The sequence below is a fragment of the Porites lutea genome, chromosome 14 (genome assembly GCF_958299795.1).
Source record: "Porites lutea chromosome 14, jaPorLute2.1, whole genome shotgun sequence".
Taxonomy (NCBI): domain Eukaryota; kingdom Metazoa; phylum Cnidaria; class Anthozoa; order Scleractinia; family Poritidae; genus Porites; species Porites lutea.
Window position 1 is genome coordinate 3,620,484 of NC_133214.1, and position 25,334 is coordinate 3,645,817.

At 40.2% G+C, this 25,334-nt stretch overlaps 2 protein-coding genes across 3 annotated transcripts; one reads left to right on the forward strand and one right to left on the reverse strand.

The window, feature by feature from the left end:
* Positions 1-228: 228 nt before the first annotated feature.
* Positions 229-17,629, reverse strand: LOC140924355 (protein PALS2-like). The gene is made up of 17 exons (XM_073374392.1): positions 17,504-17,629; positions 15,653-15,771; positions 14,181-14,249; positions 13,063-13,146; positions 11,657-11,809; positions 11,076-11,151; positions 10,520-10,602; positions 10,129-10,197; positions 9,130-9,261; positions 7,788-7,849; positions 7,445-7,488; positions 7,278-7,331; positions 6,965-7,045; positions 5,585-5,665; positions 4,394-4,596; positions 3,448-3,576; positions 229-2,227 (listed from the first exon to the last, which is right to left on the reverse strand). Exons 1-17 carry the CDS (start codon positions 17,544-17,546, stop codon positions 2,051-2,053), a joined length of 1,659 nt encoding a protein of 552 aa, XP_073230493.1. The 5' UTR covers positions 17,547-17,629; the 3' UTR covers positions 229-2,050.
* Positions 17,630-17,965: 336 nt separating this feature from the next.
* LOC140924555 (myotubularin-related protein 10-like) lies at positions 17,966-23,748 on the forward strand. 2 transcript variants are annotated; one of them, XM_073374578.1, is made up of 4 exons: positions 17,966-18,178; positions 19,312-20,165; positions 21,668-21,901; positions 22,674-23,748. In XM_073374578.1, exons 2-4 carry the CDS (start codon positions 19,330-19,332, stop codon positions 23,680-23,682), a joined length of 2,079 nt encoding a protein of 692 aa, XP_073230679.1. In that variant the 5' UTR covers positions 17,966-18,178; positions 19,312-19,329; the 3' UTR covers positions 23,683-23,748. The 2 variants fall into 2 exon arrangements, with proteins under 2 accessions (XP_073230679.1, XP_073230680.1); XM_073374579.1 differs by having other exon boundaries at positions 19,316-20,165.
* Positions 23,749-25,334: the final 1,586 nt, after the last annotated feature.

The window sequence follows — 25,334 nt, forward strand, 5'->3', positions numbered from 1 at the left end:
CTTTCTCTTAAGTTCTTGTTCTTTACGATGGTCGTAATACTTAACAGCTTTCAAAGCAAACAACTCGGAAATGAGCTTGTTTATAGACAGAGAACAAGTTGGGGTAATTCGGAAAGAAATGAATGTCACTTCAAGTGATCCGGAAGTCTTTGTATCGATCACAGATACACAACCTCGTGGGGCGAAAATCATATCAGCCAGTGTAGGTCAGTTTAGAACTCAGCGCACTACAAAAAAAATTAAAGTTTTATTCCGTCCACCTTTAATCAAGCGTTTTGAATGTCCATAGCCCTATATTATATAGGGAAGCATAAAACGCAATCACACGACACCGTTGTTGCAGTCCAAACCTCACTCCGCTTTATATTTTAATATAAAACTCTACAGCGCTTAACTACAGTATTGTATTGCACTGATAACAAGTAAAAACATCCTCCGTTAATTAGTTTGATAGCAATGTCAAACTGAGGTAATACAGTGGATTATCGTTGGGGCGTAAGTACGATCTTTTATAAAGGGGGTGGACCCGGGTGGAAAATAAGAGGAGGTCTTACACCAGCGTCATACCGGGACTTGAGAGCATAAATTGGCTTTTACTTCGGCTACATTAGTGAGGAAAGCGTCATCAGAGAGGAATGCGAGATCGAAGAGTTTACTCATAGCCCTTACGTATATTTGCATAATTATGTACCCAGACTGATAGAGTGTCTGCAAGGTTAGTGGTGTAGTAGTGTGAAGTGAGAAATGTGGAAATTTCGTTGAACGGGAACGTCTAAAAAAACAGTTGTTATTAAGAGCAACACAACATTTCTGCACGTGCATCATGCTTTTTTGTACATTTCTTTGCCTTCCCTTCGCAACTACGACACGAATGACCAAATTTTGAGTTGGCTTGAGAACGGGAACGGCAAGGCGATAAATTTTACCTGAACTTAAAAGCGGTCGCCTCTCTTCAGTTCCAACCTAGGTTCCCTACTTTCATGCAAACAGGTGACTTGGTATAAAGGCGAATAAGTTTCAAAGGACGCGAAATCTATTTATTAGCGACGTTTTCATTGGCGTCGCCGTTTTGGTCAGAACGTAAAGTCCCTATTCCTTTCTAGATGACGCGTTCTGTGCTCTTCTTCCCAAAGTATAACTGAGCCAAATAATATCCAAAGATAAAACACGACGAGACGATTTCACACAGGCTACCTACGAGAAGTGCTTAAATACTTTAATAAGAGAGCAAAACAAATGGAGTTACAAGTTTCAAATATGAAACTTGTTCCAAACGTATGAGCAGTCGCTATGACAACGACCGGAGACGATCAATTAACACTTTCCTCAAAAATTTACAGGACCTTAGTAACCTTTGTTACCTATATATGTTGGCACCAGCTCATAACTGTTGGTGACTTATTGTTATATTAACCAAGGCTACAATAGCCTATTATTTGCCATAACGTTTCTTTATATTATAAAGTCCCGCCGCAGGCTACAGTAAAACAGAGTCTATGGTTTCAATCTTAAAGTGATAAGTAATACATTCAACAAGAGTGTCAGTGTTCTATCCTAAATGTAGACGGGTATGGGGGGGGGGGGGGGTACTCCTGAAGATGGGGGTGTCTAGTCTCCCTGTCACGCAGCCGTTTTTGTCTCGTCACGCAATGCTCAAACGGCTGCGTGAGAGACTAGGGAGTGTTCAAAAATAAAGTTCGCCAAGATCCCTTTGTTTTGTCTTTATAAATTATTAGAGTTAAGTGGAAGAGCAGACACGCCACCAAGCATGCGTAATAGCAACCTGGAGATTAGGTTTGCGAACTTCTCTGGTCGCCCATAATGACTAACGGCTTTGATACCATCGTTTCGATATTATTATTTCAAAAATTATCCAATATCTTAGGTTAAACACAGACGAATCTCTTACATCAGCGTAATATATTTCATAACATCAGTCCAATTAAAAATACATTATTCTTGTACGTACGAGTGTAACTTTGTCGGTTTTCAGTCAATAACGACCAAATTCTTTTACATCTGGTACAAAACTCCAAAGATAACATGAAGTCTAGTAGACCCAGCTGACCGGTACCCACTGCGGCTCAGAGCTGAGTGCCTCGATGCGGCGCTTGAGTTCTCTGAGGGCTTCATCAATGTTATTGTTTGTGACTGTACAGTCGAAATAATGCGAGTACGTAGTGTAAAGCTTCTCGGACTCTTCAACTGTCCTTTGAAGATCTTTGTCCTAGAAGATAGCGCAACATAAGCAATTAAAATGTTTAGTAATTTTTGAATGAGGCTGGGTACGATCGAACGATCCGAAGAATTATGCACATTCGCCACTCAGAAACAATAAGAGAACTGAACCCGAAATGCTTCCCCCAATTGATTCAGGGATCGTTACTGGGGATGCGCCGGTCAGCTATCCCTTTAAGCTCCAATATCCACATACAAATTCTCCAAACTGATCTCTATACATTTCCTTCATGAATGAGTTGAAAGAATTTGATAAAAGATCAAGGCATTTTCCCTTAGGTGATCATTTTATTAATTCTCATAACCTAATCTCTTGACATTGTATGGATATCGTTAGGAGAAAATTGACGTTAGTCACTATTGGGACTTAAAGAGCTGTTAGGGAGCTTAAGCAACAACCACGGCGACGGCTACAAAAACGTCAATTAAAAAGTGAAATCGCGCTGCCTCAAACTTTATCGCGTTGTTCCGTCTCGTTTAATTCGTCAAATGTTGGCAAATTTTTTTTACAGTTGAATCCTAAGGACTATCAAAGTTGTCTTGAGTTCCCGTCTCTGACGAAACGTGAAATAAGGCACTTCCACGTCGTAGTCGTGACGTGCAAAGTCGTTGTTTTGCTAATCTAAACCTATTACTTCTTTGCCGTTCTCGTTGCCGTCGCCGTCGTGGTTGCTTAAGCACCCTATTGGCCAATTTTTTGCCCTGTCCCAAGTCCCAGAAGTCTTTGCGAAAGTTAAACTCGGCCCAGTTTCCTTACTCGTTTCTGAAGTGGCGAATGGAGGAAGGTGTTATCCTTCGAGACCGAAGGCCCGAAGAACCGAAGAACCGAAGGCCCAGGGGGATGACACCTTCAGAGATCTGCATAATTCTTCATATCAGACGAAAGCCTACTCCAATAATTTTCTAGCTATTCTTTCAGAATAATTCTTACTTAAGGAATGAAGATGCTTACCTCGATCGATTTTAAGTTGCCTATTCCTCGGCAAATTGAGGGTAAAAACAGATGTTAAGTCTAACAGATATTGTTCAAAAAGCAGTTGTCTTCCGCCAAGTTGTATTCTTGCTGTTCTTTCTAAGTTTTTAGGCAGCAGTTCGAATATTTCTTCCTCGCGAAACGTGTGAAATGTTTTGCCGGAGCTGAGTGTTCAGAAAAAGCCTTTAAGGTTAATTCATTTTCTTACGTTATTTTCACACATCTCTTGCACTTACGGTTTGTTTCTTGGTAATGGTGCCATCAGAAGTAGCGCGTTTGTGTATCTCCCTCAGGTCATCTAGCGGAGGCGAGGCAATAAATATTACATACGGCATAAATTCTGGCGTCTTAAGGATTTTCAAGGCCTGTAGACAAACAAAAGGATCCGAATCAGATCAGATCAGATTGACTCCAATCTGTAAGTGAGCACATTCATAGTATGATAGATCATACAGATAAGATGACCACCTAAGAGCATACTTTTAGAGGCGACCACCCCAACCCATTTTTCCGAAAAACGCTAGTCGATCCGTTTTCTGGTCACTGTTTGGTATAAAGAGCTAAAACTTTACCACAAAGCCGTTTACGCCCTTCCGATCCAAATGCAAAATCTTAGGTAGCGAAGTTATTCGGGTATGCGCAGAAAGCAGTCTTGACTTTTTCTTTTCGCTTTCTCTCTTCTTCTGTTCTTTCGCTTTTCTTGCCTCGTTTTTTTCTTTTGCTGGGCATTTACTAGGCTTCATTTCCACGGGAAGCGTTTTTGGGAAAGGTTTTAGGATCTTAGAACTAGATGACAGGAAAGATAGGTGGGTAGTGAAACAAGAATATCATGGGAATCTTCAGCTCAACGCTACATGGTTGTTTTTTGTCTTCTTCTCCGGCCTCCTTGACTGAATGATGCTCATTCTGGTTTGGTTTGAAACATCTCTTCACCCTAAACAAGTTAGCTGATAAGGTTGTCCTTGGCCGTTAAAACTGATGACGTCGCATGCGGTGGAAAGGACGCGGTTACTGGCGGTTCAGGGGCGTTTGGGTTAACAAATGAAAACAAGAGAACTAACTGCTATCAAAACGTCACAAATATCACTTTCTTTCTATACTAGCAGGGTTGAAACACACGAGACTTCAAAGTATTAATTAGAGAAAGACACTAATGTCGTAACCCACAAGAAATTCACTTACTGTAGGATTTACATCTAGTATACACATCTTTCCTGAGCGCATGATGTCGCGGATACTGTCCACCTTTGTTCCATACAAATTTCCCTCGAAGTCACCGTTTTCCAGATATTGACCGGCTTTAATGTCCACCTCCATCTGTTCACGGGATGCAAAGTGGTAACCTTTACCATCCTCTTCACCTTCGCGCGGTGGGCGGCTTGTGTCTGCGTGCGTAAAACAGAAGCGTACTTAAATCAGTATACAATGGACCATTTCTGTCTATTTTTTTTTTTTTCAACTTTTGATACAGAGCACTAAGCGAATATCTCCATCAATACTGCTGGAAAGAGGGCCATAAAATAACGCAATTTGCCAGGTTTAAGGGTGGTACGTGAAAAGAAAGCGAAGATATCGCTTCATAAAGTCGCGAATTTTACAGGCGCTATATCTCCGTTAGTTTTCAACAAAATACTTTCAAACTTGGTAACTTAACTGATTTTAAGGCGTTTTTTTCCAGCCATGTTGACGGTTTTTCGCTTAACGGTCCCAGTCAATAGTTGATAAAGTCGTAGAAGGATCTATTCCGGGAAATTGCCACTTACCCCTCCCCAAAGCCAACGTTAGCACTGACTCCTCACTTATAAGGCAAATTGTTGGGTTAGGGAGGGGTAGGTAAATAGAACTTATAGCAGACAAAATGACAAGATCTGCTGGTAACTTACGGCAGGCGTTTGAAAGGGAATGGGATTTGAAGCGGGGGCTCTTTTCCCATAGGGCACGCGTGCGCGTCCGAATTCCCTTTCCCTCCAAGTTTGAGTCAGTTTCATCGAAACCGCTCATCCCGGAGTCACACAATGCTCCCCGCCCCCACGCGTGAGCATTGCGTGACCACGGCCCGAGCGACTGGAAGGAGACTAAGTTTGAATATGAGTAATGCTATGTTGTCAATGTTGTCTCTGAGTTGCGTGGGACAGAAACTCAAGTTGGATATCAGAATAAAACATCTTAACGAGTTAACACGTATTGCCCTATCAGCAGTTTTGCGGAATCGGATTGTCCAATTAGCACCGGTAGGAGGTCAGTCCGTCGCTTACGAGCGCTTTAAAACAATGGATAATGCTAAACTGTCACCTCAAAAGGTGGTCATCGACGCCAACAAGACGTGAGCGTTTACTCCTAGGCGTTTCGTAGGTTGACAAAATTGGTACTTACGTGGAATGGTGGTACCGAATCTGGACCGGTCAGACAGGATTAACCTGTTCTTCAAGGTTCTTCTACCAACTCCCTGTGCACCTGTTAGGTATAAACGAAAATAGCCGTCATATTGACATCGGTAGCGTTTCTTTTCGGTCAATCAGTTTTGGATTCAGGTCAACTAGACTGCGCACAAAGCGCCGCCCGAAATTTTATCCAAGCAACAGCAAAATTAACTTGTCTTGTTAATCTTTCTAAGTAGGGGGGTTTTGCCCATTTGCTTATAAGCCGTCTCTGAATAACCATGCTACTGACGGAAACGTTCACACAAGGAACACGCAATCTGAAACCGGAATCACACATCATGGATAATAGAGAGAATGGATAGGAAACTGCCTGACGTGATCGGCTTCTTTCTATTATCCATGCACATACCAATCTGAGTGAAACCTTCAGATGAGGCTGAAAATCCAGATTCCTAATCCAGAATCAGGGTTTACACAAGAGTCGTTAAAAGCACCGCTGCCATTATGTATGTTATGGCTGTGTCCAAGATCTCCGCTAGTTCGGTGATAAACTTATCCATATTTAGTGTTAACCCTTTCACTGCCAGAGTGCTTGATGGAGTTTTGTAAGGTAACTCTAACTTTGGTGTCTGTGGATGAAACTCTATGATGTGACCATTCAAATGGAAGCTCTCTACCTGTACTTTCACATGGTGCTATTTGTTTCTCACAATTTTGGAAAATGAAATTTGGAAATTTGGTCGAAACTTACCTTTGGCCACATTTGGCACTGAAAGGGTTACATTTAGCCTGCGTCGCAGAGGTAATCTAACCCCGGTTAGTAACGTCTGAGAAGCACCGCCGAGATCCTTGTTCTGGCCCCCAACGAACTCAAAGAATTACCGGAAGTCCGTTTCGAAAGTTGTTCCTTTTATCCTGATTGGCAAATTCACAATGGCGTTTTTCACACGCCAATCACGGTACACACGCCAATCACGGTCCTGGAGTTTAAGCAGGTACGTTTTTGAGCCATGCACGTCAACCGGAAGTGAGCCTTTTTCTCTTTTAATATGCCTTGACGCTATCAAATTTGTATCGCTAAGTGTGTTTACTCTTATAGAGACGATTTGTCCAAGAATTTGTTCATAATCACGGCCAAAGAATGCAAAACTCTACTTCCGGTTGACGTGCATTGCTCGAAAACGTCACTGCTTAAACTCCCTAATTTGGCGCTGTTTCGCAGACGCTACTAATCGGCGCAGGCTATGTTAAATCCAGCCGACTTCCCCCCCAGTTAATGAATTTCTCAACTCTCAACACCTGCCTACTAGACTTTGTACATTTTACTGTAATGAGAAATACGACATTGATCACTATCGGGGTGTAGACTTACCAACAAGCACCAGAGTCTTGCGTTTAAAAGGCGGCATCCTGGCTACTTCCTCATAAACTGTCATTTCGTGTTTGTCAAAATCTTATCAAAAGAGAAAAAGGAACAGCTGTAAATATAAATTAGATGATAGAAGAAGAAAGATGAAACTTCGCTCGGTGAAGAAACAAAAAAAGAAGGAAAAATCACATTGTGACGAGCGCGCGAGCTGGAAAGAAGAAATTGGAGTCGGAAGTTTATCATCGGTGAGTATAAAGTAATAGGACTAAAGCTCTCAGTGAAGTCTGCATTGCTTGCTAATAATGACTTCACTTACCGGCATTTTTTGCTGACTTGTACATAATCTTTTGCTTCTTTCTACCACCACAGACTGAAAACAGAAAGAAAATCTTGTAAATATAGATAACCATTCCAAACATAGACGTAACCTAGCAGAAGCTCATTGAATTGAGCCAATGTGAACAACAACTGAAAATTACTTACAAAGCCCGCTACGTGGCCGCTCCTTTTTCACAAATGACCTTCTCCTAAAATGCAATACAAAGAGAAAACGTTAATGAGGAAACTAGTCACACAATTTAAGACAATTTTGGCTCTGATCAATTGCAGCTTTGAAAAATTTAAGCTCCCCCCACCTTCAATGGGCTTAAAACAATTAAGCCCCCCCCCGGGGGGGGGGGCTTAATAGAGGATTTACGGTATGCCTAACCACAGGAGGATTTGCTCAAACAGTATCATTGGTGACCGTTCGTTTCGCCTACGAGTCCTTCCTGGGTCAAGCCACCTTATAAAGATACACTGTACAGGTGTATCTTCTTTGACTAACCTTTCCTCACAGATTTGACTTGGTATGATCCCTGCTTCATTAGAACCATCTGTCCTCTTGGCCTGAAATGAAACAAAGACAACTCATTCGATTCAAGTTTTTGTAACTTTTCCTAACCACAGGAGGATTTTCTCAAACAGTAGCACTGGTGACCGGTCCTTTCGCCTACGACTCCTTCCGCCAACGTCCCGTTCGCTAACGTCTTATGTCGTTCCGTTAAGAAGCGAAACGCGCCCTGCGCATGTGTATGCTTAGTTCTGTCAGCCATGATACAAAAAAGTGCGATACGCATGTATATACCTCGATCTTTCAGCTACTCATCAGGCGAAAGCAGTTTGGGAACTGACCCGACACGTACGCGAAATGACTTCAGAAGTTAGCAAAGAGCAACTTAAACAGTAGCATTGGATAGCAAAACGGAATGTCGCAGGTTTGATCCTGGGGCTGGACCAATACTCTGGGTCTTAAAATAACTTAGAAATGAAGGTACTGCATCTGTGTGGCTTGGATGCCCGCGGAGAAATGGTGGTCCCATCTCTAGTCCAGTAGAAGATGTAACAAGGTTTTTGTGGAAATTGAAGGTCACAAGTTGAGTCTGATTCATTTGTAAAACAGAGGACAGCGTGCTAAGAAAGTAGTGTCCGAGTAAACAAAGTTATTCTAGATAGATCATAAACCCTTTGAACCCTCTCTACTATCAGTAGGGAGCTTAAGCAGCAATGACGGCAACAGCTACAAAAACATCACTTAAAAATGAATTCGGCTGCCTCAAACTTTATCATGCTTGTTCCATCTCCTGTGTTCCCATCCTTGACAAAATGTGAAATTAGGCACTGTCACGGTGTGGTCACGCAACGACGGCTAAGAAATGTACAAAAAAGTGTCATGCATGTGCAGGGTTGTCACTAAAATTTCAAATTGCGGGGTAAATACAACAAGTAGGCGGGGAATCAAACAGCAAGGAATTTCTTTTCGTTCTATTTTTCTTCTATTTTCCAATAAAAGTAGGCGGGGACCACACTCATAGTAGCCGGGGGAAATCCCCGGCCCCCGGCTCTAAATGACAGCCCTGATGTGCAAAGTTGTTTTTTTGCTAAAATAAACCTTTTTGCTTTTTTGTGGTTCTCATTGCCACCATTACAAGGGATGATTCGCAATGACGATTTTTAGCACAACAAAGGGCTACAATGTCGCAACAAAGTTGCAACGCCTTGTCTTTGCGAATCATCTCGTGTAACATGACCTTAAGCTCCCTCATAGTCTAATGCTGAGTCTGACTTTGCATCTTTGTATCAAAATGCAAGTTTGCTTATCCACAAGAATGCGCAAGACTGTTTCTCACCTGCCACCAGTTCGGATCATCTTGTTCAACAATTTGCAACACCTCTCCCTTCTTAAACGGCAGCCCAACATCTTGACAGGGGATCATGTTATCATTAGCTGGGTCATAGTCAAATTGAGCTCGTAAATATATCTGTAAGGAAATATATTCCAATCAGTCAAATGGCAAATCAGTGTAGCATATACATATACTCTTGCTTTAACCTCCTTACAATGGCAGTACTTGCCTCTACCCCCAACGTGGCAATTGCGGTTCAAAACAGGTTTTACCTGACATTTTTATTGTCACATTTATGCAAGTCTTCGTCCCAGACAAAGCGGCGCCAATATCCTCATTCTGGGTCCCCAGTGGACACAAAAAATGACAAGAAAGACATTTCGAATATCACTTCAAATTGTCAATGGCACCTACTCAAATCCTGGTACACAGCTGGGGATCAGAACAAGGATTTAAGGCTGCTTCACAGACGGACTTTACCTTAAAGGCCTGGTTGTTCAAATGTTGGATAGCATTATCCACTGAATAAATCATTATGTAGCGGTTAAGTACTAGGGAAACCAACTGCACTATCCACTGGATAGAGATTTATCCAGTGGATTGTGTTACATCCTCCTTTTGAACAACTGCGGCCAGAAGTTTAGTTCTGTCTGTGGCACAGGCTACATTTATGCCACAGTTAAATAGGGTTGAAGGAACACAGCAATGAAAACTACAGACAGACAAACCTCTCCGAAAAACAAGGGTCATCTTAGAGGCAGAAAAGTTCAGTGAAAATAAGGGAGGAGGCAACTGTAGCAGGGTGAGAAGATTGTTCTCTCTACTGGAAAAAAGGAGCCATTGGTCATTCGTGGAAAAATGGTCAAGGGGAGAAAGAAAAACATTTAAATTGTGACAAGGTGTAACTGAAGTTTTTTTCAATTTCATTCTTCTTTCCTTCTAAAATTGTTTCTGTACACTTATTATAATGATGACAACAAAAAGATTTCTGTATTACATTACCTGGCTTAAAGATGGCGCCTCCAGAACAGTAGGGACCACTTTAAGGAAAATTTTGCCAGTGGATTTACGCTAAAAAGAGAGTGCATTTTAACAGCAATAAATTTCCTTGCATCAAAAATTTCCAAAATCTTTTCGGTCTTTCCACAATATTGAAAATCAAAAACCACCCACGAGAAGTGAGGTCTGAAATGCACCAAACACTAATAACAATCATGGTATTGCTATCAACTAGTTCAGCAATTACTTATCAATCAACTGCCTAATAAAGACCGCTTCTGAGCAAGTGGTTGAAATGTGTCAATCAAGAACAAAGTGAATTTCCTGAGACAAGCAACAAACAGAGCCTACATGTATCAATAGGTATTTCACTGGTGCCTATTGCTTATCTTACCAATAAATCTTGAAGTTCTTTTGGGTTTCCACTCATGTCTCTACCGTTTACTTCTTTAATCGTATCTCCAACATGAAGAAGACCTATATAAAGCAAAAAATGAACTGCTCATAAGAAGTTATGATTGACTGACAGCCTTTACAAACACCAGACTCTTGACAGTAGCGGAAACCAAGCCAAGAGTCAGTGGAAAAAATGAATGCAACTTTCTTCTTTCTCACTTTTGAGTTTGCAAACAAAATCTCTTCAGTTAGTGGTAGTTTAATACATGGAGCCATTTTCAATTTTTGGAAACCAAAGTTTTGGTTTTATATCATATCTCGATTTTTTGTACTACTCTTACAATAAATTATGTGCTTGCTGAAACAAACATCATTGCAATATAAAAACAACCATTTCAAAAAAAAAAAATCATCTTACAACTGTAGCAGTAAGCGCAAGCTCATAATGGCTCATGCTAGAAAAGAAGGACACAAAAATTATTTAAAACATTTTAATTCTAAATAGAAGACACTAATACTACACATAAATACAAACTCAATTAAAATAAGTGTACCTTGTCTGTCAATCATTCCACCATGAATGATCCTCGCAACAACTAGTTCTCCATTCTCAACTGCCAAAGTCATTCCCTGTTACAACAAGAGATCAACATTATTATAGCATTATTCAAAAAATACTAGATAAATTTAGCTAAGACTAAAGGTGAGGTTCCAGTAACTTGTAATTATTGCAAAGAAATCAACTTAAAGTTGAGCCTGCAATCAATTGAAAACTACATGTAGTAACTTGTCAGAGGGGAACTTCAAAAAAACATGTAACCTGCATGGGTCGAAACCTGAGCCCCCAATACGGCCATGTGATACTAGTCAGTGGATACCCTGTTTGACAGCTGTCATTTGGCCACAACATGGATGTGCAATATCAGGTTGCAGGCTCCCACACTAGCTAGAAGTTTGACTTCCCTGTTGTGCGGACCGACAGATCGATGGACATTTGGTCATGTTATTACCAAAATTTCTCCAACGGATAGATTACCAAATTTTCTTAGCAATGAGGCTCTGCTCGTGCACACAAAGCCTGCACATTGAGCTCTGCTATCAACCAAAGTGACAGAACTAAAACTGTACAACTTACTAGTGGTTTGTTGGGTTGCTTGTGGAGGCCAACCATTCTGATTGGCTGTCCGCCGAATCCATTCAGAGGTCCAGGATCCTCAGGGAAACTAGGGGAGGGCGGAGGAGAGGAGTAGGTCTTGAATGCCACAGCATCATGAACCTCTAACAGTGACTGATGACAACAGGACAAAATATTAAAAAGTGTTGTTTAATGTTCTAGAATAGGGAATGAGATGGCAGTATTCAAGAAGTATAGTATAGTATAGTATATCTTCATTGCGCCTTAGGGGGTGTTTACATGAGAAAACTCGCACCGGCGCGAGTTTCACACTGGGATGACTTTTTTATTTCATATCACGTTTACATGATGACTGGGCCACTTCACACCTTGTTATTTAAAGGTAAATTTCATGTTGATAAAATACACGTGTGGTTCAAAATCGCAAACATTATGCATGCGCTACCGGTTCCAGTCTACCGGCAGGCCGATTTCACACCGAAACAGGTGGTCGTTTTGCGTTTACAGGATACCGTTGCAAGATTTTGTACTGAAGTGAAATTCTCGCCCCGGTACGAGAACCGGGGTGACTCGTGCTGGCGTAACATTTTGTGTTAGCATCATGTAAACAAATATAGAGCCATGAGAGGGAACCGGAGTGAACTCGCTCTGGGGCAAAAGTCGCCCCGGTGTCATGTAAACACCCCCTTACTCTCCAAAGGGAGGCATTGGTCTTGTTACAATACAGGTTTTCATAACTACAACAAATAATTTATATAAAATATGAACGGGAACAACAAAATTTTATGGCATATACCATTTCGATAATAATTATACTATAATTTAATTAACTAATCAATTTGATTTTTGATTCAGGATCTATTTTTGTTTTTGAAACATTACATGGGCATATTTGGCTTTAACTTGTGAAGTATTGTCATTGCATAATCTGAGTAAATATCACGTTCTATCATGATCTGTTAAATTGATGAAGTTTGCATCATTTTCAGAAATATGAAAATAAAGTTTCTGTCTAAGATTATCATATTCAGTACAATCAATTAAGAAGTGTTTCTCGTCTTCTATACAGTTTCAAGGAGTGGTATTATTTACAAGGTTATGAATTGAGAAAGTGACCAGACTTTTGCTTGTGCCAGAAGGAGTGGTACAGGGAGTCATGTAATGCGACAATGAGACAGGCTCATGAAACTCTATTAGAGACTGCTGACAACAACAAAAACTATTAAAAGGAGTTACTTAATGTTTTAGAATAGGGGGGATGGGCTAGTAGTATGAATGGAGTTGTTCTATTTACAACATTACAGAATGTGGAAATGACTAGTTGAGCTACATGTATCAATGACAGGGACTTCATGTTCATGAGTCATAGAATAAGGATATGATTGTGTGTAAAGTACAAAAAATACCAAAAAATGTGGATCCTGAAGAAGGCCTGACAGCTCAGCTGCACTATCATTACCAGCAACTTCTGGTTCAAGGTCAATGGTCACCTGTAATTCAGAATAAAACGTTGTGGATCACTTTTCAAACTGTCTGAAGATAATGTCCTGTCTACTGTACATTGTAAAACCCTCTCAATTGAAGAGTTAATGATGAAGTCTTGAAAAGATGGGTCTGACTTTTGAGTATAAGGATGAAATATTCAAATGAAACCTACTCAGCAATACAAATCTAATTTCACAAGGAAATTTTGTTGAATTTTGTCTTTGGTCACAGTCAGGAGTGACAGGGCTTATGTCCAACAGGTATTCAAAGGTAACAGCAGGGCTTTCAACAAAATTTTAAGTTTGTAACAGTATCAAATAGATCGAGAAAATCTTTGTATAATCACTTCTGTCAAGAAAAAAAAGCAGCCAACCTTGCTGAGTAAAGAATCCAATGCTTTTAGTTGGCTGCCTGTACTAATTGAAAGCACTGTAGATAACTAGGAAGGGTGAACGAGGCAGAAACATCCCAAAGGACAAAATCTAAACAGCCCCTCCCTTTCTCTTTATGCATCAAAATCAAAGAGACCTAGGGCATATTCCTTTGGGATGATCGGGATCTGGATTTACATGTACATGTATGATCCTAGCCTGCAAGCCAGCTCTCCATTTGGGGAAGTTGCAAGTGCGAGGGGCAGGGTTGAGATCCAAACTGAACAGTCTCTCGCAACTCGCTTCACTCGCCATAAATTGAGACTAGCAGGCTAGAATGTTCCAAGATCAAGGGACATCAAAGATACCCATGAATCTTTCTCCAAATGGGATTTAGAGGTGTTCCTTTGATGCAGCATGATCAGTGTGATGTTGGTTCGTAATCCCTGATACAGATCATCCCAAGGGAAGGAAAATTGCCATTAAAGAAACATCATCAAATCTTTTATTTGTTCAGGACTTAAAACTGAAGAATGCATGATGTGGTATAGGCATTGTCAAGTGTGTATTCAATCTGCAACACCAAGATTTGCCATATTTTGGGCTCTACAAAATAATTTTGCCTCATGCATGGCTATACAGTGGTTTCTTCATTCCAGAAATCTCACCTCTTTTGACAACTGCACTGAATCCTGCGTCTCAACTTGTTGGCGACCTTCTTCCAGCTTGTCATGAGCCTAATCAATAAAATATAATCAAAAATCTTAAATAAGCAAATCCACCTAAACAAGATCCTACCACAAAGATGTGCCTCACCTCTCCCCTCCCTTGTTCACCCACCACTTCCAGGGCTTAAAAAAACCCTTAAATACCAGCTTGTCCACTATAAGTTAACAAACAGCTTTTCATGTTAATGAATTCTCCATTCGACTTGGCTAAATAGCAGCCCTGGCTTTCAGCATTAATAGGACAGTGTTTATTGGATAGTACCTGTTATGCCTACAAAACTGAACAGTATGTATACACGCATACAGCTATTTTGAGAAAGGTTGTCAGAAAAAAAATGTGCATGCGACAATCCTGAAAGGTTATATAGGATATGATCATTACACAGTTTCCGACACTGTAGCTGTTGAAGCTACTTTTGTTACTTTCTTTTAGCACTAGCAGACATATGCCCGTGGCCTCTCATGCCATTCTTTCAAATTTCTTTGAAAATTAGTGAACTCAAAACCACCCACAATTGCTTTTGGTATTGTTACGTGCACTTTTCCCGACAACCTTTCTCGAAATAGCTGTATATGCATCAACATGTGCAGGGCTTGGAAAAAGTACTGTCAGTCATACGGGACAAGTAGGTTTTCCTCTTTGGGCAAGTAGCCTTTTTACCTTGCTTGCCCAATGGGCAAAGATCCATGGTAAATAAATCAGATCAATTAAGGTTTCTGGGAAACTGCCCACCTACCCCTCCCTTAAGCCAACATTATCTCTTACTTCTCGATTAGGGCAAAATGTTGGCTTAGGGGAGGGTTAGGTGGGCAGTTTTCTAGAAACCTAAATTCATCCAATAAATCATTAGCTAAGGTAAACAAGCAATGGCCCTGGGCAAGGAAAATGTAAGAGCTGTTGGAATTCAAGCTTTTTACAAGCCCCGATGTGTACAGTAACAGAATAGCTGTAGTTTTTAATGCCTGACAAAAATAAAATCATAAACTAGTAATAACCAAAGGTTTCTAAAGAGTGCTGGCGACAACGATTGAAGGTCAAATGCTGTGCTTTGCGTGAGTTTCACAAACATGCGTGATCAGATTATGAATGATAGAGGGTCCAAACGCACATAGTGGAAGTCCAAATGAAGCTGGCGACATAAGTGCCATGTATGCCTAATCGCAAGCTAGAGATTAGAAGAGTGGGCTCCTCTTGTCGCATGCAGTAGGCTGATTTAGCAACAGGACGGGAACGTCAGTTGACCATGGGAAAGCACGCGGAAAGGACTGAACATGACTTCCGGTGGCCAATTTGCTGCTCTGCCATTGGTCAAGCCAGTTGTTTAATTTGCACATGACGTCCTCAACTGACGTTCCCGTTCTGTTGCTAAATCAGTCTCATAAATAAATAAATAAATATATGGAGGTCTTACCCTGACAAGTTTCAGAACAGAAGCATCGCCTAGGATACTCTTTAAAGCATTTGCTTGTTCTTCAAGAATCAACCCAGCAGTCCGTGGATCATCCAAAGACTTCAACACAGTTTCAACTGCTGTAGAACAATGACATATATTTTTTAATAACAAAATTTAGTTGCAGTATCAGGCCCGTAGGAACAAATTTGAAAGTGAGAGACACAAAAAAAAAATTAGCCCTGACAACAAATTTTTTTAAATCGAAAGGGGAATTGCCTTGTGTTATTAACTCAGTATTTTTGATGGTAAAGTGGTAGTCTTCTTTTTTTAAAATTTTTGCCCAAAAAGTGGGGGGGCACGGGCCTACTTGGCCCCCCTACTCCTACAGGCCTGAGTATTATGTATAAAACTTAATCATGTGCAGTGGCTATAGTAGTACAAAAAACGGATGAGGGTTGATATTCTAACAAAACAGGCCAGAGAAATACTGTATAAAACTTAACAGATGTCAAAAATGGAAAAGTTACAGATTTATGTTATGCCAATGTCCCCGTAAATCATGCGCAAGGGCTATGGTGGTACGAAAAAGGCTGATGCTCAATATTCTAACAAAACAAGCCGAAGAAATACTGTTTAAAAGATGTCCAAAATGGAAATTCTACAAATTAACGTTACCCCAATGCCTCTCCAGTCAGGGAGGAATACTGCGACAAACACAGAGGAAATCCCTAGAGCCCAAGGGTTTGCAGCCCCACCTCCTATGCATATCACAAGGAAGTGTTAAATGGGTTTGTACGACCTTCTTCAAGGACAACAGACAAAGCTTAAAAAGGACTTCCCTTGTGAAGATCCCAATATTAATAATATAGATGGCTAAGGGTATTAAACTGAACCATCATAAATATAACACAGTTTGGTTTAATCTCAAATTTGAGATACCATAAAATGACACTTCACATTTCCGGGAGTGAGGTTTGTGTATACTGTATGTGTGGCCTGACTTGCAAATTAAAGGAAGCAAAAGATAAATGCAAGTATAAACAGGAAACAGTTTTTATTCCTATCAAAGTTAAACAAGTATTGGCCAATTAATTCCCACACTGATTCTATTTCATTTAAGTTAATGAGAAGAATACGAAGCTCAAGTTCATTTGAGCTTGAAATCGTACTAGTTAGCAGTTCATCAATATTCTGTTTAGTATTATTGAAATCTCATGTTAGGAAAATATGTCAAAAATATTTAGTTTATAAAACACTCTCCAACAGATTTTGTCGGCCAGAAGCCTACTACACCGATCAGTCAAAACTGACCTTCACCAATTGCGCCCACTTCGTCTAATGAAGCACGCGAAAATCTGTAAGCTTACTTATTTCTAGAGAAAGCTATACAATCATGATGAAATGTTCAAATATATTACCAATACAACGGCCAAATCGCGAAAAGGTAAAAATAACGCATTTGTCGTGCATTCTGATTTGCAATTTTCTAACACAAAGTGACCCACATCATAGCTGATCCCAGTGCCATAAATGAGTTTGCATAGAAAATAAAAGGCGGGAATGAAAAAACAATCTCGGTTCGTAGATTTCAAGCGAGGTTGGAAAAAATCAAAAGCAACTGCACACCAGAACGTGACATGGGAAACTGTTAAAATTTAGGCCTGAAGAAGAACATTCAGTGCTTGTAGGTCTGCAATTATACGCAATAAAATCGTTAAATAGCGACGATTTTTTAAATGGGACGTGAATTTATGCAATTCAAAAGTGCAAATCAAACTTGAGAAATGATCTCACACTGAACGCTGCGCGTTCCACTCCATATCGCTTAAAATATTTGGAACATTTCATCCTAAAGATATCTGTTAGTACCTTGAGAGTTTTGTTCCTGTTCGGATTCTGTCGCTACCACCATCCTTGAAAGACTACAGCCTCAACTTTTGCAAGAAGTTTCGAACTTTCAAGAGAAGCGAATGCAAGGATGGACGCCTCCAATCATGCCAATCAAACGACAGAAAAAGAGTGGTCACGTGGTAAGGAACAAAACGCAAAATCGTTTGGTACCCGGAGGGTAGAGATCATAAAGAGCGCTTTCTATTACCTAACAAAGTATATTTGATTAAGTTTTAGAATTACAGCAATCAAGCTATAAGTTTTAAGTTTTATTCTTCCAAGCGAAAGCGCAATTGGTAGAAACTTTCATCATATATCAATCTGTTGTTTTGGTAAACAATTCCTCACTACCCCCCAAAGGATTGCAGGGCTCCAGATCCTTCGGGGCGAGCTTTCATCTTCATCTTCAACGTGCACGCTAGTGCAAATGGAGAGGTATTTTATTTCTTGTTTATGATAAGAGGTCTCCACGATCATCCATCTAACAGGCTAAAAACATTCCTGTAAAGATAGAACAATGCATACTAGGATCGCCCTCTCTTCCAGTCGAAAGAGATCGATGATGTGCGCGGGGAGTGTTGAGGAATTCTAGAAATTGGGTGGACAGATGAGCTCAACTTTATCAAGGAATAATATCGAATCTGGTGAATATAGGTGAGCTCAAGATTGTTTTCGTCTGATCTAGAGTTACAGTTCTTTCTTTGATGGGAAGGCATTTTCTTGTTTTTCTTAATAATCTCCTTGGGGATGCAAAAAAGAACACAAGAACGTAAACAAATTCCTTTCAAATAGAATTTCGTTCTCTACATATGGATATCCCGTGCTTTACTCTCAGCTGAAGAAAACGATATTGTGCATAGTTGTCCCCTTTTCCCACACCCTAAATTGGATTGATAACAATATATAGCTCTTCCATCTGTTCCTAAAAAGGTTAATGGAAGGCACTATATTTTTGAAGTAATGTATACTCACGACTTTTTGACAATCAAAATCATAACGTTGATCGGATTTTTAAGTATTGAGTACACTTCAGCAAGCTCGACATGAGTAACTACTGTGTCCATTGCATGCATGCATGAGATCAGTCAAATGAATTGTTTAGGCACATTCCTCTAAACACTTCTGTAAAGCTAAGTGCATGTGAGTGTATGACGAAAAAAGTCGTTAACTCCTCTTTCACGACCTTTTGACTTCAGAAGGCTTTGAAAATGTAATGGCCCCTTTACGGCCGTCCAAATGTTCTGATTTTTTGTCACCTGTTCTAAATTAGATCGTGCATGCTAATATTTCAGTCCGTCTTTTTGAACTATGTTATTATTTTGAATTGAGATTGCAAAGTGTGGTTTAAACAGCTGAATTCTGCTACAGTCAGTCTCGTTGTAATTCAGAAAATGGAAGACAATAAATTTCAGTTTTGTATGTACCAAAACATGCAATTTAAAAAGTGCATGTGATGATCATGAATAATTGCAGGTATGTGCAGATTGATCGAGATTCTAATAAATTGAAGCTGATGTTTACCTTTAGTCGACCAAACTAAAGCGGGTGCTCTGCTTTATCAATTAGCAAACAAGCGAACAAAAAGAAGAATTTATTGACTTGGTCCTGGATGCAGAATGTTCAAATATAACTGAGCACTTGATTGTGTGGCGAGATCAAAGAATGCATATGGCAGTAAAGTTTGGAACATATCATTGCAAATTAAACATGTGCCAAACACAGCTGTCCTCTGACTCTCAGTCGTTAAACATGCTTTATCACTTGACTCATCTTTCCTTTTTTTTCAGAAAGAAGTGTTAAAGAAAATGGCAGCTTTAAGCAGTTTATCTCCACTATCTGATGATGGGTACCCACAGCCATCCCTTTTACCAGGGGAAATAGTAGTTGCTAGAGCCGTCAATGTGTTGCGTTTCCAGACAATGGCAAACCGAAAATCGGGAATATCCGGAGTGTTATATGCAACTAACTTCCGCATGTCGTTCTTGACAAGGAACCCAAATGCTGAATCCCAACTCAATTCAGTATTCCAGTCCAACCCCGACTTGTCGCAAGCAGGAGAGATATACTCGGACATACAAAGGGAACTTCACATCCCTCAGACTTGTATCACAGATATCTTTTACTACTCAAGCTCTACTGCTGATGGTTCCAAAGTCAAAAAGGTTCATCCAGGTTCCAGAATGGCATCCAAAGTCCATTCACTGGAAATACGTTGCAAGGATTTTCGAGTGGTCAGGTTTGGCTTGAAATTTACACCCAAGAAAGAACACGTGAAAATGGTGAATGCTATTGCCCATTACAAGGCTCCAAGCTCCATTGTTCTACTGTTTGCATTCCCTTATAGCATGGCGGAGAATGAAAATGGCAAGGGAAGGCAGGATACCATACCAACTTTTAGAAATCTGCCTGATTGGTTAAACGAGCTGTCAAGACTTCAAGTTGATGACACTTGGAGAGTAGCAACCGTCAACAGCAAATTCCAAACTTGTCCATCACTGTCTGAGATGTTTGTTGTTCTTTCATCATTATCAGATTCAGACATTAACAGGATGTCACTGCATTATGTAGATTCACGTCTGCCCATCTGGTGCTGGAGTCATCCCAAGACAGGAATACCTATACTGTGCGGTGGGGCTGGGAGGTAGGTTAAAATAATACGTTTTACAGTCGCTAATCGTTCCACGGTTAGATCGTTCCATTAAACAACTGCATTGCTAAAATGGAGGTTGGGTGCCTGGAGTATCCAGGGGCTTCCACTATTGGCAGCCAGACCCTAGACTGAAATAATGCCCAATGACTGGCACAACAGTGCAACCCAGCTATGAGCCCCCACAGGCAAGGAAAGGAACAGGCACCTGTCACACTCAAAACATCAGTGGAGAAAAAACCAACAAAGCTTAGGGGGAGGGGGGGAGGGGAAGAAAATGGCTGACAGAACCCAGCACAAAGGAAAACTGAACGCGCCAATGAATCGCATGATAGAAGTTGCCAGCTACTGGGCATGTGCATGCCAAAGACAGCTGACCTCAGGCACTTAAGGCGCTTTTAGTTGTTAACTCCTTTTAATTGCATTTAAATGCATTTTATGGTCAGATCATTCCACAGTTTTAGTGTAAAACTCGCTGTGAAGTGTGCTTTTTTGGCTTATAGCTTAAAGAACAAAGTTTACACATGAGTAGCGCTCTTGTTTTTGCTCATGGCCTTAAGACTCTGACTGATTCTGACTATATTTTGGAACAATATAAGCAAATGGAACAATCTGACCATGGAACGAAGTGACCAGAGTAACCGTTGAACCTCCATGTGTTACCACCTCTCAAGTGCCCACCTTTCATAAGTGACCACTTAATAGACAAAACACCAAACATTTCTTAGTCGATGGCCTTACGGTTGGAACCCTTAGTAAACAATTAGCTCCTGTAATGGTCCAAGGCCTTTATGGGACCACATTTTGGGGATGAAAGTTTTATAATTTTCCATTGTTTTTAACCTCTTGCAAGCGACCACTTGATGTATGGTCTGAACTCTATAGCTATGTTTGCTGTATGTACTGTGCTGCTTTATTGACCACGTGGAACTACATGTATTGTATTATTTTGCATAGAAATTCCATGCAGTTAAGATGAAATCCACCAGGAAACTGAGTAATTTTTACTTTCAGTGGACAAAAACCTTGTCCAAGAATAATTTAAAGCATATTGCATTCTTTTTTACATTTTTCAAGGGCTGAAGATGTAATCAGTCATCTGTAATAACACCAAAGAAAATTTCTCGTGGGAGTCCGAATAATGAATATCAAATTTCACAAGAAATGTGAAAACATGGGTAAAATTCTGAAAATTTCATGTGTAAGATGTAATTTTGGGAAATTTGACATTCATTGCATCCTTAGCCCTTGAAAAATGTAAAAAAAAATGGAATATGCTTTAAATTATTCTGGTACAAGGTTTTTGTCAACTGAAAATTTACTCAATTTCCTGGTGGATTCTGTCTTAATTATCTTCCATAAAGTAGATGAGTCTGGACTCAGACTGGACCCCTTCTTAGAAGAGACCCCTGGTGGCTCAATTCTTGTAAGCCACTACCTTCAATAAGCGGCCATTTTAAGCCCTTCCTGGTTTTCTCACCAACTTGTCTTTTTAGACCAGAGAGCATATTCTTGGAGAAAGAGGAAACGTCTTTCTTCAGAGCACTGTCCCTGATTCCATGCAACACAGAGCACAAAGAGGTGAAGGTCGTGAACTTAACAAAGACTTGTCCAACAATAAAAGAGCTACAGCAGAGCTTTCTTAAGGTTAAGGAACTCTGCATGTTAGAAACAAGTAAAGAATTTTGGAGCATGGATTCTACTTGGCTGACAAGCTTGGATGCATCAAGGTATGTTGTAATGAATAAGTTGCTGTTATTAAGTTACTGCTGGATCATCTAGCCTCATGCCGCCATTACTTAGGGCCTGAGAACATATTGTCTTCCAGTCTTCCACTCCATCGTACCCTTAGGAACTGAAATTATGGGGATTTTGCAAAAAAGATCAGTGTAGAGTCAAGTAGTTATGGTAGTAACACAGCCACTGCAGTATGTAGTAGTACTTCATTAACATTATGGAGGTTGAGAGAATAGTCAGTATGGAATGGCAGTGTTTTTTTCTTGAAGTTGGTTAATTCATTTGGTTCCTTTAAAAATTGGTCATGCAGGGCTGTCATTAAGTGGCAGGGGCCAAATATTTCCCCTGGCTACTTTTATAGAAAAATAGAAGAAAGCTAGAACCAAAAGAAATCCCTTAATTATCCCCACCTACTTGTTGTACTTACCTGGCAATTGTCTATTTAGGGTGAAAACTTCACCACCCTTTAGGGAACTAAGCGAGATTTTTAACAAAACTGGCAGTCCCCTGACAGGAACAGGGAACTTTGCGGGTCTGTGTGCGAGGGGGATAGGGCAGGATTAAAACATTTTAGCTTGTTTGTTACATATACATAATTATTTTACTTATTTAAGTTATCTTATGTTAAAATTACCAGTTTTATGTTATTCTTGGCTTATTCCTTTATCATTTTCTTGAATGTTGTTAGCATTGGGGTAGATGAAGCTGAAGAGTATAGATACAGTGTAAAAGTGGCCTTACACTCTCATTATTGTTATTTTGTAGGTGGTTGAACTGCCTAAGACTTTCACTTGTTGCTGCCATGGATGTGGTGGAATCCATTTCTCTTGACCGTTCACCAGTAATTATCCAAGAAACTGGAGGTCGGGATTTTGTGCTGGTTGTTGGAAGCCTTGCTCAGTTGATTCTAGACTCATTTTACCGAACAATAAGAGGTTTCCAAACCCTTATTCAGAAAATGTGGGTGCTTGGGGGTCACCAATTCCTCCAGCGCTGTAACCACATCAGGGAATCACGCCAGGAGACTGAGAGAGAAGAATCTGTGGAGTCCCCTGTTTTTCTTCACTTCGTAGATTGCGTGTATCAATTGACACAACAGTTTCCGTCTGCATTTGAATTCTCGGAGACATACCTTCATGCTCTGTTGGACACAGTGCATGCATGCATGTTTGATACATTCTTGTTTGATTGTGAGAAACAGAGAGATGAGTTGTGTGGGACAGAACTTGGTGGAAACTCAATGGTATCGCTGTGGGATTTTGTCTCAGAGCAGCTCGAAGACGCTAGAAATTCAGAGCCTTATCTAAATCCATTGTTCGTGTATCAAAAGTCATTGGATGAAGGAATCGCAAATGGAACAAGCACAGATTCTTACCTTAAGGTGAACACGCTTGCTCCTGGTTTAAAGTTCTGGACTGGACGTTATCTAAGATGGCTGCCAGTAGTACATGTCAGCACTGGTATGGGAGAAAACTCATCTTCTCATTTTCAGCAAATGATCCTGGCAAACGAGCTTAGGATCTTGCGACATCGTCTGGCTGTCAACAAGTATGAGCAAAATCCTAAAGAAAACCCCATTGATGGCGACAAAGCCCTTGGATTTGATGGAACTGATTTTGAGATAGGCGGTGACTTAAGCTTGGACTTAGAAACAAGCAAGCTGCTCACGCCCAGTCTGCCATTTATTGGAGACCTCGCGCTAAGCAAGTACTATTCTGGTGATTTGCTGACAACTGGTGGTGCAGAGAATGCAGTTGAAGTGGGGAAGTTTTGAATAACATTCATACACACAGTCTTGCTACTGATGTTAATTAAAGCCACTGCATTAGTCAGATGGCATCCAATTTAATATTAGAATGTGAATCATTCAGCATTTTGAGCTTCACTTTGAGTGTATTCTAACTTGCAATTGGCTTGACAGTACTGGAAAGCAATAGTGTCTTAATGTGGAATTTGCACTAAACAAGTTGGTTACTGTTTCAGTGTCACTAAAAAGTTACCTCCCAAGGGAGAATAGTTCATGCACCAGTACTTTTATGATATATAACAAGGACATATTAGTTTTGATATAAAGATGTGCACTCTATATTAATCATTGTTTTGTTCTGGAAAATATCCATTCTCTCCACCCACCATGTACCCCATGAAGGCTTTGTCTTATTTAACACTCATCCCATCACCCCTACCCCACCATCCACACACCTTTTATAATTCCAATGTATTGCTTTAATTTCCATTTTGTTGTTCTAGAAAATATCAGTACTCCCTCTTAGAGGGTTCATTGGCTTGAACCCCCAACTCCAAATTCCACCCATATTCAATTTCCAACGTGGCTTTAGACTTCCTTCAAAAATTTTGGTTTTACGACTTCCCCTCTCCCCCACCATCCCCCACCTACATCTGACTCTGAATTTCCAAAGACCCCTCAAAGCGTGGGAGTGGATATTTTCTGAACTGTACATTACAACCTTCAACATTTTTTATCAACCTCTCCCCCGTCTATTAATCTACGTCAATCCCCAAGAGGTTTTATTAATGGGAGAGTACTATGGCCATAGTTCTTGGAAACAGTCAGATGTTCTTAACAGAAATAAAAAGCGTTAATTTACTTTTAGTTTTTAGTAACTGCCATGCTGTTTACTTTGTTGCAGATGAAAATTATTATTTTTTAATTTTATATTTTCAGTGCCACATACTGAAAGGTAAACTTGATTATTTGCATAACAATCTTTCAGATGTATTTAAAAAGTAATCAATATGTAATGGCCTTTAGCACATAATATTTTTATATTTGCATTTGTGATTTGTAAAAGCAAAATAAAAAGATATTTTTCTTCCTGAACATTTCTCCCCCTGACCCAATCTATTTTGGAAGGATGCAAAACGCAGCAATAGCAAGAGCATTAGAGCATTCTTTTCAAAACTGGCATTTTTCAGAACATACGCATTGCTATTGGCTGTTTCCACTCTAGAGACGGATAATCCACCTTCAAAATCCGTCAAAATTGACAGAACAGCAGATGGATAAAGTCAAGTGGATTGTTCATCAAAAATTAAGACCGTTTCAATTTCAAATTAAGACGTGTTATGTGTCTGACGCAACGGATAATCCGTCTCTAGTGTTAATGGTCGTACTGTCATACTTGTTAACAAATAACTATTTAAAAAAACTAAAACTGTTTCAACTGCTTAGCTCAAGGTCGGGGCTGCTTGTGTATACTAAACAGACTGTTCGGGGTTTCTACATGGCGACGGCACTTCATCTGGCCTGAGAAAACAGCGGATATTTCGAGACGCTACCACTGGTTTCCCACGAAATGACGTCTGCGAGACGAGCGCAGAAATTAGTCGTACCGCGTTGCTTCAACCAATCAAAAGCGTCACCCAGATCTGGGTAGTGACGCGTCATCAGAATGTAATATATTC

Bases quoted from the DNA above. Each gene is read 5' to 3' on its own strand.
- LOC140924355 (XM_073374392.1), bottom strand. From the start codon at position 17,546: ATGGTGGTAGCGACAGAATCCGAACAGGAACAAAACTCTCAAG. The intron at 7,850-9,129 runs GTGAGAAACAGT...GTTTCATTTCAG, and splicing joins ATGATCCGAACTGGTGGCAG to GCCAAGAGGACAGATGGTTC. The intron at 7,489-7,787 runs GTTAGTCAAAGA...ATTGCATTTTAG, and splicing joins AGTCAAATCTGTGAGGAAAG to GAGAAGGTCATTTGTGAAAA.
- LOC140924555 (XM_073374578.1), top strand. From the start codon at position 19,330: ATGGCAGCTTTAAGCAGTTTATCTCCACTATCTGATGATGGGTACCCA. The intron at 20,166-21,667 runs GTAGGTTAAAAT...TTGTCTTTTTAG, and splicing joins CTGTGCGGTGGGGCTGGGAG to ACCAGAGAGCATATTCTTGG. The intron at 21,902-22,673 runs GTATGTTGTAAT...GTTATTTTGTAG, and splicing joins ACAAGCTTGGATGCATCAAG to GTGGTTGAACTGCCTAAGAC.